This window comes from Pelodiscus sinensis, chromosome 6 (assembly GCF_049634645.1).
Source record: "Pelodiscus sinensis isolate JC-2024 chromosome 6, ASM4963464v1, whole genome shotgun sequence".
Lineage (NCBI taxonomy): Eukaryota > Metazoa > Chordata > Testudines > Trionychidae > Pelodiscus > Pelodiscus sinensis.
In genome coordinates, this window is record NC_134716.1 from 3,534,455 (window position 1) to 3,553,767 (window position 19,313).

General features: G+C 44.9%; 1 protein-coding gene across 5 annotated transcripts in view; it reads left to right on the plus strand.

The window, feature by feature from the left end:
- The first annotated feature begins 4,537 nt into the window (after positions 1-4,537).
- DNAH6 (dynein axonemal heavy chain 6) overlaps positions 4,538-19,313 on the plus strand; it is a 145,513-nt gene continuing 130,737 nt past the window's right edge. For 2 of the 5 annotated variants that reach the window (XR_012904573.1, XM_075931311.1), the window contains exons 1-9: positions 4,538-4,786; positions 8,239-8,490; positions 9,683-9,862; positions 10,690-10,949; positions 12,387-12,654; positions 13,439-13,573; positions 13,662-13,785; positions 16,260-16,404; positions 18,235-18,403. Coding sequence is in view for 4 of the 5 variants with exons in the window: in XM_075931311.1 (XP_075787426.1) it covers positions 4,559-4,786; positions 8,239-8,490; positions 9,683-9,862; positions 10,690-10,949; positions 12,387-12,654; positions 13,439-13,573; positions 13,662-13,785; positions 16,260-16,404; positions 18,235-18,403 (1,761 nt within the window). In the remaining variant the exon portion in view is untranslated. Of the gene's footprint in view, positions 4,787-8,238; positions 8,491-8,524; positions 9,290-9,682; positions 9,863-10,689; positions 10,950-12,386; positions 12,655-13,438; positions 13,574-13,661; positions 13,786-16,259; positions 16,405-18,234; positions 18,404-19,313 lie in introns of those variants that run through there. The other 3 variants (XM_075931312.1, XM_075931313.1, XM_075931314.1) reach the window with 3 other exon arrangements.

Sequence of the window (19,313 nt, forward strand, 5' to 3'; positions counted from 1 at the left end):
TCCAGACAGTCATTTTTTGTTCTTCCTTGGCGTTTTTTGCTGCTGCTTGTGGCTTTTCAATCATTGCCTCTTACTTTGTTTTCTCGTTTATTTCCAGTGTTAACTATTGGGACCTCTTCTGGAGCTTGATGGGAGGCATTACACACACAGCCCAATGTCATTCTTACCCCTTAATGTTATACTCTTGTCTCACACTGCTTCTCTTTAAGTGACAAATACCCACAGAGTAACAAGGGGTGGGGTGGGGGAATCATTGCTAGTTTATTTTCAGCTTCCATCAGAGCACAATCCTCAAGATAAAATTGCTGAAAGGAGCAAAAAGTTGCCCATTCTTCAACCTGGTCCTTAAAAGTTTGTGTGCAAAACCATGCCCATGTTCATGCTAAGAATATGAGCCAAAGTAATGCATGCAGCTGTCTGCCTACCTCTCTATTCCTCAACGCCCTTCTATGATCTCACTTGTTTTGAGTCTCTTGAAGGAGCAGCAGCACAAAAGAACAAATAGAAACAAAGCATTATAAAAGTGGTTTCTCAAGGCTTTTTGAAAGTTTATTAAGCGTTCATTGTTACCATTAATAATGCAAAATTAGACTTCAGAAGATCAGAAAAAAAGAGCGCCAGGCTCACAGAAAGCGAAAGATAAATAGAAATGAAGAAACATAAGCTTTTGTTTCCTCTATTCTTTGTGCTCCGCTTGATAGAACTTGTTCCTTTTGTCGAGTCTACGCTGGAGCTCCGTAGGAGACTGTAGCACTTGTGAATTGACGAAGACGGCCAAGACATTCAAAGAGCTCGATTTCACTTCAAATGCTGGGTTATAGTCCTCTGACTGGTCCCATTTTCTCCCCTGTCGCGTTTAAGCTGCAATTACTCCTCAAGCAAGGTGCACATGCTGGTAGAGTTCACTGGGTTATTATAGGTTCTTTTGATCAGCTATGTAAAATACTGTGACACAGAGTGTGTCGAAATCACACTGAACTCTCCCATTTAGATCGCCGTGGAAAGCCCCTTAGAAGTTAAATTTCTCCAGTATAGTTTGATCTCCACGGGGGAAAAAGGGAGAAAGCCCATCCTTTACACTGGACTGATGTTATCAGAATGAAATGTTTAAACCATTAAACCAACCAAAGAAACAATGAACTTGTTATATTTCTGCTGAAATTGGTTATAACCCTCATGGCGAACTTGTCACCTACTACCACTAGGGTTCAGGTTTTACTCCATAAAGGCCCAAACTTGTAACTCTCTATCTGGTGTGCAGTCTTTCCCCCTGAGACTAGTCCTAGTGAAATGAGACTGCTCCCATGTAGGAAGGGTTGGAAAGTCTGTAAACTTTCCAACCCTAAGGTTGTAAACTATGGGCAGGTTTACACGTAAAATGCTGCGGCACTCCACTTTAGTGAAGATGCTACTATACCGATCGGAGAGCTTCGCCAGTTGATGTCGTTGATTTACCTCCGCAAGAGGCAGTACTTCTGTTCCTTAATGTCAGTGAACAACCAGCCATGAAGGGCTGTTTGGATTAGAACATAAGAATGGCCGTACAGGGTCAGACCAAAGGTCCATCTAGCACAGTAGCCTGTCTGCCGACAGTGGCCAGCACAAGGTGCCCCGGAGGAGGTGGACCGAAGACAATGATCAAGCGATTTGTCTCCTACCATCCTTCTCCAGCCTCTGACAAACATTATCCCCTGGCTAATAGCCTTTTATGGACCTAACCTCCATGAAATTATCTAGCTTCTCTTTAAACTCTGTTATAGTCCTAGCCTTCCCAGCCTCCTCTGGCAAGGAGTTCCACAGGTTGACTACACGCTGTGTGAAGAAGAACTTTCTTTTATTAGTTTTAAACCTGCTACCCATTAACTTCATTTGGTGTCCTCTAGTTCTTCTATTATGTGAAATAATATGGGAACTATTTTTTATGCACCCTCTCCACACTCATGATTTTATAGACCTCTATCATATCCCCCCTCAGTCTCCTCTTTTCTAAACTGAAAAGTCCCAGTTGCTGTAACTTCTCTTCATATGGGATCCGTTCCAAACCCCTAATCATTTTAGTTGCCCTTTTCTGAACCCTTTCCAAGGCCAAAATATCTTTTTTGAGGTGAGGAGACCACATCTGTACACAGTATTCAAGATGTGGGCGTACCATAGTTTTATACAAGGGCCCACATCTTGTATTCCAAGTAATTGTTTGCTTTGGGTGAAAACGCACCATGGGCAACAGCTGTAGGTGCATAAACAGTTCACAGGGAACCCCTGTGTCTGACAGTGCCAAACAATGCCTAGCTCCCTGTGGGCAATTAGGGTGGGGAGCAGTCAGCTAGTCAGGGCCATCTGGATCTTATAGAAGCCTGCAAGGGCTGAGCAGAGCATGTGCTTACTCCGGCTGTGGAGCAGGGAGGATCTGGCTGCCTGGAAAACTACAGAGGGTCCCTCAGACAGACTAGAGATGGGGAAAGGCAGGCAGACCTGGGAAGTTTTGGCCTGACCCAACCCCCAGGCTGCAGGCCTGATAGAGGGCCATGAGGGGAACCAGGGAGGCTGCCAGGGCAGGAACAGGCAGGTTCCCCTGCCCCCTTGCCAAAGATGCGTGACTATTTCATATGGCAGTTTGCCCCGAGGCAGATAACTGGCAGTGGGTCACTGAGGCAAGGCAAGGCTGTGGGCTCCGTGGGGGGGACCCCAGAGTGTGAGGGCACTGCCACAGGGCAGTACTGCAAGGAAAGGGCCCAGTAGGCCAAAAGGGGGACAGCCTGAAGTAGCGCAAAAGACAAGTCACTGAGGGCGAGACTGGTGAACAGGGGATGTTCCAGGGCTGACAGAGCTAATGCCCAAGGAGACCAGCAGGAGCTACCGTGCTAGTGAGTTGGCCCTGCTAGTGTGCAGAATGAAAGCCTGGGGCAGGAAAGATACATGTCTACACCCCTGGACTCCTTTTGCTAAGGTCTGACACTTGGCTCAAGTATCAGGGTGTAACATTTGAAATAGGAAGAGTTATTCGGCTTTGGTGTTGGCACTATAGAGCAGGCAATCCAGTAACGAACTGCCAGTCTCTTGTGTGCAGTGCTGAGCTGGACTTCTGGTACAGCTGTAGCCACGGGCACTTCTCACTGAGTCGTACAGTCAGCGTGGAGGTAACAGGAAACCAGCAACTAGTGCTGGTGTCTCAGGATCAATGCTAACAGCTCCCCTGCAGCTGCTCCAGACAACACAGCAGCTGCGGCTTACTGTCTGGGGGCTGCTAATATAACTCCTGAGGCAGCTTCAGGCACAGGTCTCCCTTGGAGGAGCAGTGAGAGGGGGCCTGGGGTAACAAACGGAGAGATAGCCACAGAATACCTACAACCAGTTCTTTTTTTGTGATGGTAGTGTTTGGAATTTTTTTTTTTTTTTTTGCTCGACAAGTTTGCCCCAGAGTACTGGCACCTTTTTTCTTAGAATAAAAGCACTGTCTACAACAATGTGCTTCTGAAGGGTGTGCGTGGGATGGGGGGTAATTTAATAAACATTCTTTTAGGGTCACTGATAATAACAGAGTGATTCAAACATTGTGTACATCTCCACTAAAACAAATGTTTAACTTAGCTAATGCATGGAGTTTTCCAAGTATGCAGTATCCACACAGTGACACCAGGTGTTGCCCGTGTGCTTTAGCAGCAGAAAGCACATGCTTCTAAAAGGGTTCCAAATGCATTGCATGCTGGCTAGGGTTTGGGGATTAACCTTTAACCTCAGGGCCGCATTATGACTTTCGTGGGCCTTAGGCACTTTTGCCTTCGTGGGCCCCTTCCTCCATAAAAAAAAAAAATTAAAAAATTATTTCTGATATAACTTGAAATACTTCAACATTTTATTTTTTTTCTCCTTTAGGCAAAATGTAATAGATTTTCGTGGGCCCTAAAAGTTTCATTTTTTTCTGACGTGAGAAAAAAATTAAAACATTTTCTTCAACCCTAACAGTTCATTTTTTTCCTTCTGATTTTAAAAGACATTAAAACATGTTCGTGGGCCCCTGAAAGTCTTGTGGGCCCTAGGCACTGTGCCTACTGGATAAGTCGGCCCTGCTTAACCTGTATAAAAGGTACGTGGATAAGCTTAGCACTACCACTTCATCACATGCTCCTTGATTGAAATGACAGGAAGTTTCAGCACTCTGCTACTTGCAATGGATTGAGAAGAAGGCTGACCACTAACTAGGCAGGATGTCGCCTCTGATTGCTGTTGAAGGCCGGCTAGATGACTCCCCCACATGTGAGTGAAATGTACACTCGTTCAGCGAGCCCACGGCACAGTCCGGACATTTGGGATCACTTCTGGGTGAAGGTGCTTTGGAGCGAAGGAAGCCCCCTGTGCTCTGGATTCCAGCCTGCCCCAGGGGCAAGAGCCTGGCTCCCCACCCCTGACCTGACAAGCAGCTGCTTCCCCGCTCATCTCTCCCCCCAAGTGCCACTGATTTCCTGGGCATCCTTTTCTTTCTGACTATGCCACGTTTGCAGCCATGGCGATGGCTCGGTTGGCCAGGGGCCGGGCATGGGCAGCCCGGGGCGAGCACTTGATGAGGGGCAGGATGCTGGGCGGGCTGGGCTCTGCGCCCGAGCGCTGCTGCGGGGCCGGGACCGCGCTGCGCCTCGTGCCCCTGCTGCTGCGGGCGCGGGGGGGGGCGGGGCATTGGCTGAGGCGAGCGGGCCGCCGTTCCCATGGAGACCGTTCGTCCCGCCCCGGCCCGCGCGGGGCTGTTGCCAGGCGACCGGGGACTCGCCGCGAGCCGAGAGTTGGGGAGCGAGTGAGTGACGGGCCCCGCGCCAGCGGCCGGGACCCCCGGGACCCCCTCCCACTTCCGGAACCCCCCCCCCGCCGGGCTTCCCCGGGACCCCCTCCCACTTCCGGAACCCCCCCCCGCCGGGCTTCCCCGGGACCCCCTCCCACTTCCGGAACCCCCCCCCCCCGCCGGGCTTCCCCGGGACCCCCTCCCACTTCCGGACCCCCCCCCCGCCGGGCTTCCCCGGGACCCCCCCGCCCGCTCCGCCCCCTCCTCGGGACCCCCCCCGCCGGGCTTCCCCGGGACCCCCCCGCCCGCTCCGCCCCCTCCTCGAGACCCCCCCGCCGGGCTTCCCCGGGACCCCCCCGCCCGCTCCGCCCCCTCCTCGGGACCCCCCCGCCGGGCTTCCCCGGGACCCCCCGCCCGCTCCGCCCCCCTCCCCGGGACCCCCCCGCCGGGCTTCCCCGGGACCCCCCCCGCCCGCTCCGCCCCCCTCCCCGGGACCCCCCCGCCGGGCTTCCCCGGGACCCCCCCGCCCGCTCCGCCCCCTCCTCGGGACCCCCCCGCCGGGCTTCCCCGGGACCCCCCGCCCGCTCCGCCCCCCTCCCCGGGACCCCCCCGCCGGGCTTCCCCGGGACCCCCCCCGCCCGCTCCGCCCCCCTCCTCGGGACCCCCCCCGCCCGCTCCGCCCCCCTCCTCGGGACCCCCCCGCCGGGCTTCCCCGGGACCCCCCCGCCCGCTCCGCCCCCCAGTACAGGACCCCTCTGACTGCTCCCCCCCGGAATCCCCCGCCCGCTCCGCCCCCCCGTACGCCCTCCGTCCGCTCAACCCCCCTCCCCACGGGACTCCCTTGTCCGCTCCGACCACCCCCTAGCGGATTTCCCCGCCCCTCCCTGTTTCCCCCCCCCACACACACCCCCTTTCCAGGACACCCCTGGCCAGGACCCTCTCGCATCTCTGGCCCCGGGGGGTAATTTAGAGGAAGATGGGAACAGTGACCCTTGGCACAACTTCCTTATGGCTTTTGTTTTTGGGTAGCACCCCCCTTCCTGCATAGAATAGAAATGCAGCCTGTCCAGTCCCTTAGAGGCCAACCCATGGGCATCTCACAAAAACAGTCTGTTCAGCTCCATCTGACTGCCCCCTTTGGCCCAAGGATTAACCCCCCTGGGAAGCCTGGCTGGCTTGTTTCAGGGAGGAGAAACTGACTATATGGGTGAGGTGTTGCTTTGGTGCAAACATGTTGGTTTACAAAAAAGATATATAAAGTCCAGTTTTCCTGAACACAGTTACGTCTACACTGGCATGATTTTCCGGAAATGCTTTTAACGGAAAAGTTTTCCGTTAAAAGCATTTTCGGAAAAGAGCATCTAGATTGGCACGGACGCTTTTCTGCAAAAGCACTTTTTGCGGAAAAGCGTCCGTGGCCAGTCTAGACGCGCTTTTGCGCAAAACAAATCTCAGCTGTCTACACTGGCCCTTTTGCGCAAAAGTTTTGCGCGAAAGGGTCTTTTGCCTGAATGGGAGCAGCATAGTATTTCCGCAAAAAGCACTGATTTCTTACAGTAGGAAGTCAGTGCTTTTGCGGTAATTCAAGCGGCCAGTGTAGACAGCTGGCAAGTTTTCTGGAAAAGCGGCTGATTTTCCGGAAAAACTGGCCAGTCTAGACACAGCCACACAGTTTATCAAACAAACCCTGTCCCTCTGTGCTTGCAACCAGCTGGGATCAAGTGGCCTAGCCTGATTCAGTTTCTCCATGGAGCCTCTTACAGCTCCTATTGACTCTGGCTATTTACACTGCAACCAGATTTAATTGCCTCCACATTTAGCATGAAAAAGAGTGGTTAGCACACTCATTAACTTTCACCCAGGCCTGTGATTATTATTCCTTTTATAAAGCTATAGGTGTGCATGGTGCCAGGGATTTCCCCCCCCCCCCCCATGGTGGTGTATACCCCCCCTGAATTTACCCAAACACCCCTCCCCCCAGTTTTATGAACTATGGTGCCGTACAGCCCACCTTCCCCCTCACTGTCCCACCCCTCATCGGCCCTGACATCCCCCCATGTAAATTCAAACACCCCCCTAATTTCAATTCCTGGGGAGGCTACTGTGATGGTGCTTCATTGTATGTAATCCCTATACCAGATTATCTGCATTTCAAGAGGATCATATCCTCTTCCTCCTCTGCTGTATCTGAATAAAGTTCTCTTCAATGAGAGTGAATTGGTTAGCCAATTTACCAGTGGGAATAGGGTGAATTTTTTTCCACCACTAGTAGAGGTGGAGAATTTGAATTTTTGCCAAGATCTCTTGTTACAGTGAAATTGATTTATAAATTGTTGTGTATTTCTCCTGAAGAGTAACAGTGCCCAATTGAAATCAATGTGGTCTTCTTTTTTAGTTTTAACTTTTAAAATTGGTTTGTATGGTTCCCAGTTCCTGTGCTGCCTCTACCCTGGTTAAAATCCATGGAAAATGGAACAATTTGAATTTGTGTAGTACTGGGGTACTTGTTACATGTACAGCTCCAAAACCTGAGACACTTTGCTCTTTCCACCTCGTTTCTTTTGTATCCACATTTCAGATCTCCTGAAACTGGCTAGGTGGAGTGCTGGAAATGGAATAAAGGATGTGGTCTGAGGGAAAAGAAAGAATGCTGTTTGTTTTATATTATCCTCCTCACACCTCCACAGAACTGATGAATGGAAAGGGAAGGCGGTTAGGCCAAAAATCAAAGAGCTCTTGAATGCATAGAGCCCTGCTGTTTTACATCCATGGACCATGGTTGCGGATCACAGATTGCACGCAGATACAAATCTTGTATCTGCATAGGACTCTGTGAATTCATTCCTGCTCTGTTCAGTTCCTCTGGGTTCTTGATGGTCAGAACGCCTGCCACAAGGGAGTTTGAATGAGTAAATACCAATTAGCTACCAATTGTGACTCATTAATTTATTTATGTAATCCCTGCTGAGGTTTGGGTAGGAAGGAAATATGTCGCCATGCCTTTAGGCTTGTTCTTCTTCTTGCCCAATGCCTCTCTGCAATGAGATCCTAATCACTGTGGACCTGCAATGAGTGGTCTTCTGGTGGACCAGAAGATAAATGATGTAAGAATGGCTATCTGCCTTTCAACCCTGCCCCCTTGAGCTGCTTGAGGACGGAAGGGCAGTGTCTTAATTGTTACATAACTTCATTAGAATAATTTCCAAATGTAGAGAAGAGGAAGGATTTGAGGAAGGTAATATCTTTCAACCAAATATTTTCAAAATCCTTTCATGCTCACTAGCCTCTACCAGGTTGGTATCTCGCTTCTATATTAAAGTCTAGTTGGCTGTGATAATTTTTTTTTCTTTGAGATAGTTGGTTAATATTTGGACATTTTAAATTCTGCAACCAAATGGATTTAGATTTGCAATAAGGATACACCATCCTTTGTTTTACTATAACAATCATGTATGCTTTATTTTTAGGTAACTATGTCTAAGAAGCTGTCCTTGCCTTCTTTAACTGCATCAGCATCTACTGTAAATGGCAGAAACAATGAATGTACAAGTGTTGAACTTCCTGCTTCAGTTACTAATGCTAGTAAGCTGAGGGAAAGACTCGTTTGTATGGCACCAAAACAGATAGCAGCAAATCCTCAAAGTCTTAAATTCATACATAGCACAAAATCACAAGAAAAAGCAAGAAACAGACAGCAAGCCATAAAACTGGAACCATTGGTACGTTCACGAGAAATATGATTTTTAAACTGATCTGTCAAAGAGAGCTATTACATTTACAATCTAATGAACTTTTGTCCCTCAGTCATTAATTCTAGTAAGATGTATATGCCTATTCTTCTACAAAACTAGAAATGCTGGGCCAAATCCTTAGCCTCTGAAAGCTGTTGTAACTTAACTGAAGTGCCCGTTACTATAGTGATCTACACCTGCTGAGGATCTGGCCTGCAATTTTTCATATATGCAATATTAAGTAATACATGAAAATACAACAGCTTTCTTTAGCACTTTTTTAAAAGCACATCTTCATCTAATAAAAATGCTGATTAGCAAAGGTCCTTTCAGTCCACGTTTCTATGCTCAGAAGGAAAACCAGAACACGAGAAAGACCTGATAGCCATACAGTCCCATTTAGCGTTGCAGGCAGAGGAACGTTGTGACATCATAGGCAATTCTGCCACTCATCACTCACTTATTCCACTTCATTTGCATATTTTAACCCCATTGGTTGAGTCAACAAAGGAAACTGCAGGTCAGAACTGAGGTGGTTTGACTGTGGGCAGTGGGCTCAGGACTGGGTCTGCTTGTGGTCAGGCTGAATAGGCACAAGGCTACAGATACAGTTCATGGCTTTCTCCACACTATACCTGGCTCTGGCAAGATCATTTATTTTTGTCCCATTAACAGTTCCAGTTCATCTAAACTGTGCCCATTTGGGCTGCAATGAGACTTTTCTGCCGACAGCAGGAAATGGGCAATGTTAAGGGGATTGACGATCAAGACAGGCCGTGGTTGTAAGGTTAGGCTTTATGGGTATGGTTGAGGATATTGAAAGTATGAATGTTGCCTGACTAAGTTACTTCTAATACCATAAGGGTACTACTTGGGCTCCTCTGCCTGCAGCACCAAATTAATCTTGTCAAGGGGAAGTTGTTGTTGATATGAAATTGTTAAAACAGTGAGGAAGAGGAGTGATTCAGGCAAATTAACAATCAAATGTAGCTTGAGGGTCAGTATCTGATAACATTGCAGGTCCAGGGATAGACACAATGTTTGTGCCATTCCTCTCACCTGCCAGCTCAGCAGCAAAGCATGCAACTCTAACAGATGACTATGCAATTTTACTTTTTTTATTCCTGTCCTTCAAATTAATCATGAATTTCCTCTACTTCATATATTTTCCTCCCTCAAGCCTGTTTTAAAGGTATATCAGCATCATAAACAGCCTGAATACATCTACCAAAAGAACAGAGAGCATTTATTAGCTTGTGCATTACTACAGCCTTCTCCCGCAGCGGAGAAAAGAAAATGGCCTGCCTCCATGGAACCGATGGCTTCGTTAGCCAAGCTTCCAGAGCATGTACGAGAAAAGGTATTGACTAAGGACCCAAATCATTGCTGCGATGGGCCCCCCATTCGTGTACTTCTCTTTCTGTTGAAGTCAGTGGAGTTTCTGTGTAACGAAGGAGGGCAATCTTTTAACATGAGATAATTACTCTGGCCCACATTGGTCTGTTCAGAGAAACCTGTAGGAAATAGATTGAGGGAAAGTGAGACAAATTTTCCTTTGGAGGGGCTGAGATTCTGTGGTGTTTGAAAGCACTACAGGCTCCCACTTCTAGAACCTGCAAAGAGAGGAGCCATCTGCCTTTGTTCATGGGAATCTGTCTGGCTCACAAAGAGCAGTGTCAGGGAGTTTGACCAGGTCCATCCATACTCTGATTCCAGTGCCCTTCATTGTACTCCCACAATTCCATGGCATCCCAGTGATGCCTCAGCTTTTGAGATTACCTGGAAACTCAAGAAAGGGTGGTCACTTCTGACCAGTTGCCCTCAGGCTGAAAGGACAGGTATAGAGAACAGTGCTAGAAAGGCAACAGCCTCTGAGCATGGTTTAACCATGAGAAAAATAGTTGTATTTATTCTGTTCTCAGTTTTGCCCTGACAAGCATCTTTACTGAGACTTAGATCCAGCATTAACCTGTAGAATGGATTTTCTCAAGGGATTGCTTCCTTCTTTCCTTGCCCCTCACATTCATTTCTCTGGACTCTGATTTTATATTTACATATTAATTTGCAATTACTAATGTCTTTGAATTAAAGATGTTATAAAAAGGCATTGTCATGACATAAGGATATTTTGTTAGGCCGGATGTATTTTTTCTGCAAACTGATATTTTATTTTGCTTTTATGTTAAGGTACAGCAGCAAAGCCCCAGTAAGATACTAGCTCCTTCTCCTCCCAAACAGCTACGTACTGCTCTAAAGCCAAGTGCCTGTAAATCTTCTGCCTCTCCACCTTTGTATGCTTTTAACGACACAGAAGATGTAATTAAAGCTAACATTACAGACCCTCTGAAAATCATTAAAATAATATGTGAAAACCAAAATCTGGGATTCCTGTACATGACTCCAGCATTTCCTAAATCATCAATTAAATATGACACTTTTAATTTGAAGTGAGTTATTTTGTTTCAAGCTGTTTATTCAGATTACGCATCCAAACTTTAACAATAAATTTGTAATGAGCAATTTTTATATATTTATGCATCTGTTTTAAAAATACTGGCTTATTGTCTTCTGCTTAATTTTTCTCTTTATAGTTTAACATTTAATTCTGTAAAAAGACTTGTTATTTAAAGTGTCTCTCTTTCAGAAAGTTGCTTTTTAGTTTTTTAATATAACTGTAGTCAGATATAAAGAGACTATTAGGCCTATATTCTTCACAGGTTATCAATATAGCGAAACGTGTGTTATCAGATAAGGAGATGAACACCTGTTTCAGGAGTGTTGTCAAGCCCAAGAAGTCCATATCTTAATGACAGTCTGGCTGTAGAGTGATTGATGGATTGGTCCAGATCCCTTTAGTTGCTATAAACTGGTATATACCTGCTGAGGAACTAGTACTTTATCTGGCACTTGTAATATGATAGATACAAGGAAACCATTAAGGATGAAGAATAGCCATCTAGCTACAAATAGTGTCTCTTGTTAATCACTGGGTACTTTCTCCAGAAAAGCTAACGCCATGTCTATAATAAATGGAGGATTGATTCTGCAGAGGTTGATTTTCAGCATTCAATTTAATGGGCCTAGTAAGGACCCGCTGAATCAAATGCTGAGAATACTCCCATCGACTCCAGAACTCCTTGAAGTTGCAAGGAGTAAGGAAAGACAATGGGAGAGTTTCTCCCATTGATCTCCCACTGTGGGGCTGCTGGCAAAATTTAGCTTAAGGTACATCGGACTCCAGCTATGTTATTTACGTATTTACGTGTTATTTACTGTAAGTCAACCTTCTAGTATAATAGAGACCTGCCCTAATGAAGACAACATGAATTGAAAGAAATTCACATCACTGTTCCAATAGTAGTATTTAATTTCTGGATTCTTTGGCTCCTTGTGCTGACAGTATTACGGAGGAAGCTTACTAAACTTCAGGTGTAATGGGAGAGCTTCGTGTTATTCTACAGAAATCCTTTGGGCTGATTTTAAAGGATGGTATTGAAAAACTTGGAAAAGGAGTCCTATTCAGTTATTCTCAGTAGGATGGTGGCTGTGATGTTGAATTTGAATAACTGGAACGCTGATGGATTGTCCTTTAGTACTCTGGTCTGAAACTAAAAAATGCTGCACCCTCCTTACCCTCTTACTACAAGCTGGGAATTTAAAAACCCAAACTACTCACTGTATTACAGTGGAGAATCAGCCCCTAAAGGGGGAACTGGAAAGACAACTGAGAACAGATTTTTGCTCCTGCTGCAGCTAGCAGCAGAAGACGGTCACAAAGCCATCTTAATGGGCCTACTGCCTCCTTAGCTTTGTTATACATTTTACTGGAGATGGATGACTTCATTTGTGTCCTGTGTTAAAATCAATTTTGCATTTATTTTTAGAATTGTAAGCTATGACTGCATCAACAAAAATGACTACTACACCATTAGCCAGAATGCAGTTATCCACACCTGTGATGGAGAAGTTGAATTCATGCCACTAGATCGCTGGGAGCAGGAATATCTGTATCACAAAACATTTACTAAGATTCCCATATTTGCTATCTTTTGCAAACTGAAATCATTTACAGAATGGAGGAAAAATGTCCGTTCCAAGAAGATCAATGCATGCCGGAAAGCTTTGCAGGAGAACTTGTTCATTGTTAATGCTGTATGTATTTACTAATGATGATATTTTTGAAGGAATCATAGACTCATAGAACAGTAGATCTGGAAGGGACCTCAAGAGGTCCTCATGTCCAGTCCCCTGCCCTCACGGCAGGATCAAGCACCATCTAGATAATCCCTGACAGATGTTGTCTCGCTCTTAAATATCACCAGTGATGGAGATTCCACTACCTCCCTAGGCAATTTATTCATGTTTAACCATCCTGACAATTAGGAAGTTTTTCCTAATGTCCAACTTAAACCTCCCTTGCTGCAATTTAAGCCCATTGCTTCTTGTCCTATCATCAGAGTTCAAGGAGAACAATTTCTTCCCTCTTCCTTGTAGCAATCTTTTTTAGGTACTTGAAAACTGCTATCAGTGTTCTATTTTAAAAAACTAAACAAACCCAATTCTTTCAGTCTTCCCTCATAGTTCATGTCTTCTAGATCTTCAGTAATTTTTGTTGCTTTTCTATGGACCCTCTCCAATTTCTCCACATCTTTCTTGAAATGTGGTACCCAGAATTGGACACACTACTCCAACTGAGGCCTAATCAGCGCAGAGTAGGGCAGAAGTAGAAAGCTAATGTAATTGCTAAAATATGGATGAGTCTTCTCAAAGGGAGTTCTGTCCTAATTTAGGATCAACTAGTAGGAATCCTGTTTCTATATTATCAAACATAAAATAAGATAATAAAGTAATAATTTCCAAAAAGTCTTAAACTGAAGCCTTTGTTTGGATTTTATTTGGAACTATCTCTTGATAAACTGTTCTTGTTATTTGGCAGTCTTTGCGACCTGCGGTGCTTAATGTTCAAGAAATGTGTTACCGAATCAGTGACATGGGACTTTGTCGCATTGAGAAAGGTTACACATACACGCTGGAGGAATTTAGAAGCACTCAGTTCAAACAACTGGATGAGGTAAACACTTTTCATTGGTTTCAAGTTCCTTACGTGTTCTTTTAGAAGTTAGGTGTACATGGTTGTTTATGTGTACTGTAATTTTCAGGTGGCAAGCCGTCTAGCAGAGTTCAGGGAACTAGCGAAAGAAGTTGTTAGAAGTGCATGTCGAACTGCCCTGCTTGAATCTGGATTTACTCCTGATGATTATGTTTATGAACCAGGCAGTTCAGGTATGAAAAGAAACTAGGCATTTAGAAAATAACTGCAGGACGTGTGGAGCTTTGCAGTGCATTTTGTCCTATATGCCAGGCCCCTGAACTGTTTGTCGAATGAGTCTAGGAGTTTCCCTTTAATCTGGTAAGCAGGGGATTACAATTCAGGCTATGTATTGTATTGTGGAGAAGGTGCATCTTTTAGGATTCTCTTCTTCCATGTCTCCTTATAGAAGGGATGTAAAATCCTGTTTATTTAAAATACAGTTAATCAACTAACGGGGTGGGTGGCCAGTAACCCTGCTGCTCTCCATGGCTGGACTGGAGCAGTCCCCTTTCGTGGCAGGGTTGACCTGGGTGAACTGCAAATGGGGGCAGCTCCCAGCATCCCCTGGCCATGCCCACGGCATAGAGGGGTTGCTCTGGCTGGGCTGGAGCGCCCCTCAGCCAGTTAACCACAATTGGTAAGCATTACCCTAACTGGTAAGGGTAATGTTTACTGGTTAACCATTCACATCCCTAATTTATAGTCCGTGTGATAATAAATAACATCAAATAATTCCCATAAGAGGTCACCTCAAAAATCATATATTAGCACCCAGCTTTCACTGATTGGAGTAAGCCTCACTAAAGAGTTGAATTTACATGAGGATAAATCCAGGTGCATTCTGATTTCCAGTGACAGGAACTTTAACCCTGTGAGCCCAAATTGGCTGACTTAGACCCGGCATGACCCTGCCAAAGGCTTTTTATTCCAGGGTAGACATACCCTCATTGTTCTGTAACAGGGAGGGGGAGAACCTTTTTTCAGTCAGCGGTCACTGACCCACAGAAAAATCCGTCGGGGACCACACGCAAGCAAAAAAACCCCAAACCAAACCAAAAAAACCCCCTTACTACTCACCTGCTCCCAAAGCTCCCAAGATAGGAAGCAAAATACAAAACAAAACAAAATAAATCCCAACCCAAACTAAAGAACCCATCCATCATCCTCACTCACTCTTAACTTGGTGCATGAGGTTCATAAGTTTTAAATCCAAATGGCTGAGTAATTTTTTTAAAAAAGCCAAAGGACAACTTTGTTAAATGCTATGCATCGTCTTACACAAATCAGTGTAGTTCCTTTGGCTTCCATAGCTTTGCAGCAGTGGTTCTCAAAGTGTGGTGTGTGTGTGTATTCAACCCCCACACACACTGGTGCATCAACCCTGCGGCCCCCTCCCTGCGAAGTTGGAGCAGCAAAACTGGCTTCCTGCTGCAGGTGGGGGGAGCCACGGGCCTCACGGGCTGAATCCAGCTTGTAGGGGGAAGAAGCAGCTCTGTGTGTTGCACTCTACCTCCCACCAACACCCCCTGCGCCCTGAGCCCACTCCTGCACCCAGCCTTCCGGCCAGACCCCACGCCTCCATCCCCTTCACTTCTTTTGTCATCTTGGGTGGTTGGGTGGTGGTCTGTGGAAAGGACTGTGTTGAGTAGGCTGGGCTGTGGGCCAAAAAGCTTGAGAACCTCTGCATTACCGAGAAATGTTGCCTACTCATCTATAATATAGCTATTTAAAATAATTTAATTAGAAAAAACAAGAATTCTGAAAGTACTTGTTGAAGTGCTCTCCATTTGCTGCTGTGGACACTTCTGCTTTAGGATGTTTAAGAGATTCTTTGGCTTGTCATTATAAGGTTTTTTAGTGGTGGGGGATGGCAGTTGATTGGATTTCCTTGCTTTCCTCTGCTCCCCATTATTTCTGGTGCTGTTTGGGCCCAGATCTCTTACTACCCATTACCTCTGGAGCTTCTTGGGCCCAGTTGACATAGTGCTGCCTATAAATCTGCAGTGTACATCTCAGTATTTGTTTGTTGTACAGGTACCATCTTTGTGTTAACTAAACTGATGAGGAATTGGAGAAGTACAGGTTTCCAGAAGCCAGTGTAGATGTCTTTGCCTTTAAAGGGTCCCTCAAGATCCATTTAGATCAGTGGTCCCCAACTTTTTGGGGCTGCTGGGTGCCTGGAGGCGGGGCCACACATGCACCACACACCCGGGGCTGGCACCGTGCATGCACTGCGTGCCCGGGGCGGGGGTTGCGCATGCGCCACACGCCCAGGGCCCGGGGTGCAAGAATGTCTTAGGCCAGCCCTGGTCACCCGGCGGGCACACATAAATGCCTCGGTGGGTGCTATGGCGCCCGTGGGCACCTCGTTTGGGACCACTGATTTAGATATTTGAAGAACTACAGCATTTGGGAAGTGAGCTCATTGCTTTCCCTGCAGGGGTTGAGAAGAAGGGAGAATTTTGTCTGAATCCTTCCATCAGGGAATTTCTGAACTTTGTGGAGTTTCTTCGGTGCTATGTGGTTAGCCATCAAACAATACAAGCTTTTGACTTAAGTAGAATTGTTTTAATGACACTTTTATGTAAGTGGGTGGGATTTTCAGTTTTGCACACCTTCGTTTGTACAGTATTTCTGTTGACAAGTTTGCATATCCTCCGTACAGAACAGCTAACAATGGTAACTGGATTAGCAGCTTCAAGTATCCTTATTGCTCCTCATTTTGAAAAAGAATTTTATGGCGAAACAGCTGACAAAATGACCTACACAGAACAGGCCAACAAAAGGTCTCATTGTAGAAGATTAACATGGTTAGTGTTTGGTGTTTGTAACAAAAGTTGTTTTATATGCTTTCACCTCAGATAATCTCTGTTCCCTACAGACAATGCATTAGTATATGTTGGGCTAATCATAAGCAAATAATAACTGCATATCGGAGCAGTCCATCAGCTCATCTAATCTTTGCAAGGACCAACTATCAAAAGCTTCAGTGCATGTTGTTATTTATTAAGCACTAACATATCAAATAATCAGAGGGGTTGGCATGTTAATTTGTGTCTGCAGAAACAATGAGGAGTGCTGTGGAATCCTGTGGCACCTGGAAGACTAACAGATTTATTTGGGCATCTGATTTTGAAAGAAGTTAAGCTGTCTTAAGAAGTTAATGAAAAGCCTAATGAAATTGCCTGACTTTTTGAGAAATTCCTATTTATTCTTATAGCAGAACATCCCTATAGTTGAGGCTTTGTCTCTGAATTTACGTAATACAAATTGTTTCTTGAGGGCACATTCTATGTTTGTAGATGAAACCAAGCTATCACTAATGTAAATATTGCTGAACCAGATTGGCCAGTACATTTCAGCAGCTTTGCACTACTCTGGTTACATACAACATAAACCCAGAGCAGCACAATCTGCTCCAATGCATTGGTGAATCTTACTCACCCATCTTTGTTATAGACCCTTGTGGCTGCGTCTAGATTGGCTTGATTTTCCGGAAATGCTTTTAACGGAAAAGTTTTCCGTTAAAAGCATTTTCAGAACAGAGCGTCTACATTGGCATGGATGCTTTTCTGCAAAAGCACTTTTTGTGGAAAAGCATCCGTGCCAATCTAGACGCACTTATGCGCAAAAAAGCCCCGATCGCCATTTTCATGATCGCGGCTTTTTGCGGAAAACAAATCTGAGCTGTCTACACTGGCGCTTTTGTGCAAAAGGGACTTTTGCCTGAACGGGAGCAGAATAGTATTTCCGCAAGAAGCACTGATTTCTTACAGCCCGAAGTCAGTGCTTTTGCAGAAATTCAAGCGGCCGGTGTAGACAGCTGGCAAGTTTTTCCAGAAAAGCGGCTGATTTTCCAGAAAAACTGGCCAGTCTAGACACAGCTTTGTGAGTTTAAAATGAAATGTGAAGTAATTCAGAGTTTGTCCTATTGTTCTGTAAGTTTATCACAGAACCATCTCTCATCTATAGAGCTTTAAGGTTTTTTCTTCTGTATATTTATGCATTCTATGGGTGTGTCTAGACTACAGGGTTTTTTCGAAAAAAAATGGCCTTTTTTTGAAAAAACTTCCCCTGCATCTAGACTGTTGCCGCGTTCTTTCAAAAGTAAATTGAAAGAACCCAGCAGTTTTTTCGACCACAGAAAACCTTGTTTTACGAGGAAGAACGCCTTTTTTCGAAAGTGCTCTTTCGAAAAAAGGTGCTATCAAATGCAAACTGCTTTTTTGAAAGAGAGCATCCAAACTGGGTGCTCGCTTTCGAAAAGGCGGCTTGCTTTTTCGAAAATGCTGGTTGTAGTCTAGATGCTCTTTTTCGAAAGAGGCTTTTTCGAAAGTATCCTCTGAAAAAGACTCTTTCGAAAGAGGCTTGCAGTCCAGACGTAGCCTAAATGTATATTGGAGTAAAGGCATTTTTCTCTTGTCTGTTGGAAAATAGTTGTTCTAAATCCTGAAGTCCTTACTCATTTTTTACTCTGTCCTTATATAGGCAAAAGTAAATAGAAATTTTGCCTGTGTAAATAATAAGTGAGGACTTCAGAAATTAGCTCTGAGAGTGTAACATATACCTTTCCATAAAAATCAAATACTATTATCTTAGAAACTTGTAAATTAACATGTATCGTACTTCTGTCCCTCAAGCTTTATCCGTCTCGCTGACTACCTAATAGTGAATACTATGCATGTCCTGGCAGTAAAATCAGTTACTACTCTTTTGAACTATCTTACTGAGAAGCTGAAAAGGACACCTACTGCAGATGTCATACAGAAGTGGAATACAGAGGAAAAAATTGAAGTTTCTGAGAAGAAGGTAATTTTCTTTGTGAAAACTCAGGCCAACATTTTTTTTTAAATGAGTGCATAAAATCCCTTTTGTCCAGGCATTTAAATAAATGGCTTGATTTCAAAAGTGCCGAGTGCTCAGCAGGGCCAAAGACTGCAATCTTAGCCCACGTGTAGCATATTGTTGTTTATAAGCTGCTTTCTAAAGGAAGCTTAAAGGAAAGTTTAAATTCTTGCTGCTCATTAATATGCTGAGTATCATTTTTTAGAAGAACTTTCAACTTGCATTGTCCTGGAAATGTTATTGTTTTTAATGTAATGCATGGATACATGTAATCTGTGGCTGCTATAGTATTTACAGCACAGTAAAGAAACAAAAATTACATATTTATAATGCCGCCTTCCATCTCCATCTCATTTGCAAGCCATATGTGCCAAATCACCCTTGGCTAAGAAACTTGTATTTAAATTCCTAAAACTAGAAAAATTCTTGAATATCTGAATTGAGATCTCAGACTTTGTATGGGATTTCTCTTCTTCCTTACTTTTCCTTTAGTGCCCTTTTAATATATTCACAAATTCTCTGCAAGGCCACCTTTTGAGATGGTGTGAAGGAGCAAAAGCATGCACTTGCCAGCATATATGGAGGCAAATTTCTGATCTATAGCAAGAAGTGCAAAAATTGCTGCTGTATGACAAGGAACTCTTCTAAAGGCTTGATTTTGGTCTTGCTTACCACAGTTTTACACTGACGTAATTCCACTGACTTTGAGAGAGTTAATCTTTCTTTATATCCAATTTAATTAAAATCAGAAGAATCTGTCTTTGTTCGCAAAGAATTTAGGGACTGGTTTGGCTCGCATTGAAGAAATAGAAAATTAGCTATTGATTTCTGTGATCCAGGGTTGGTCCCAGATAACTTTTTAACTGGGCTTTTT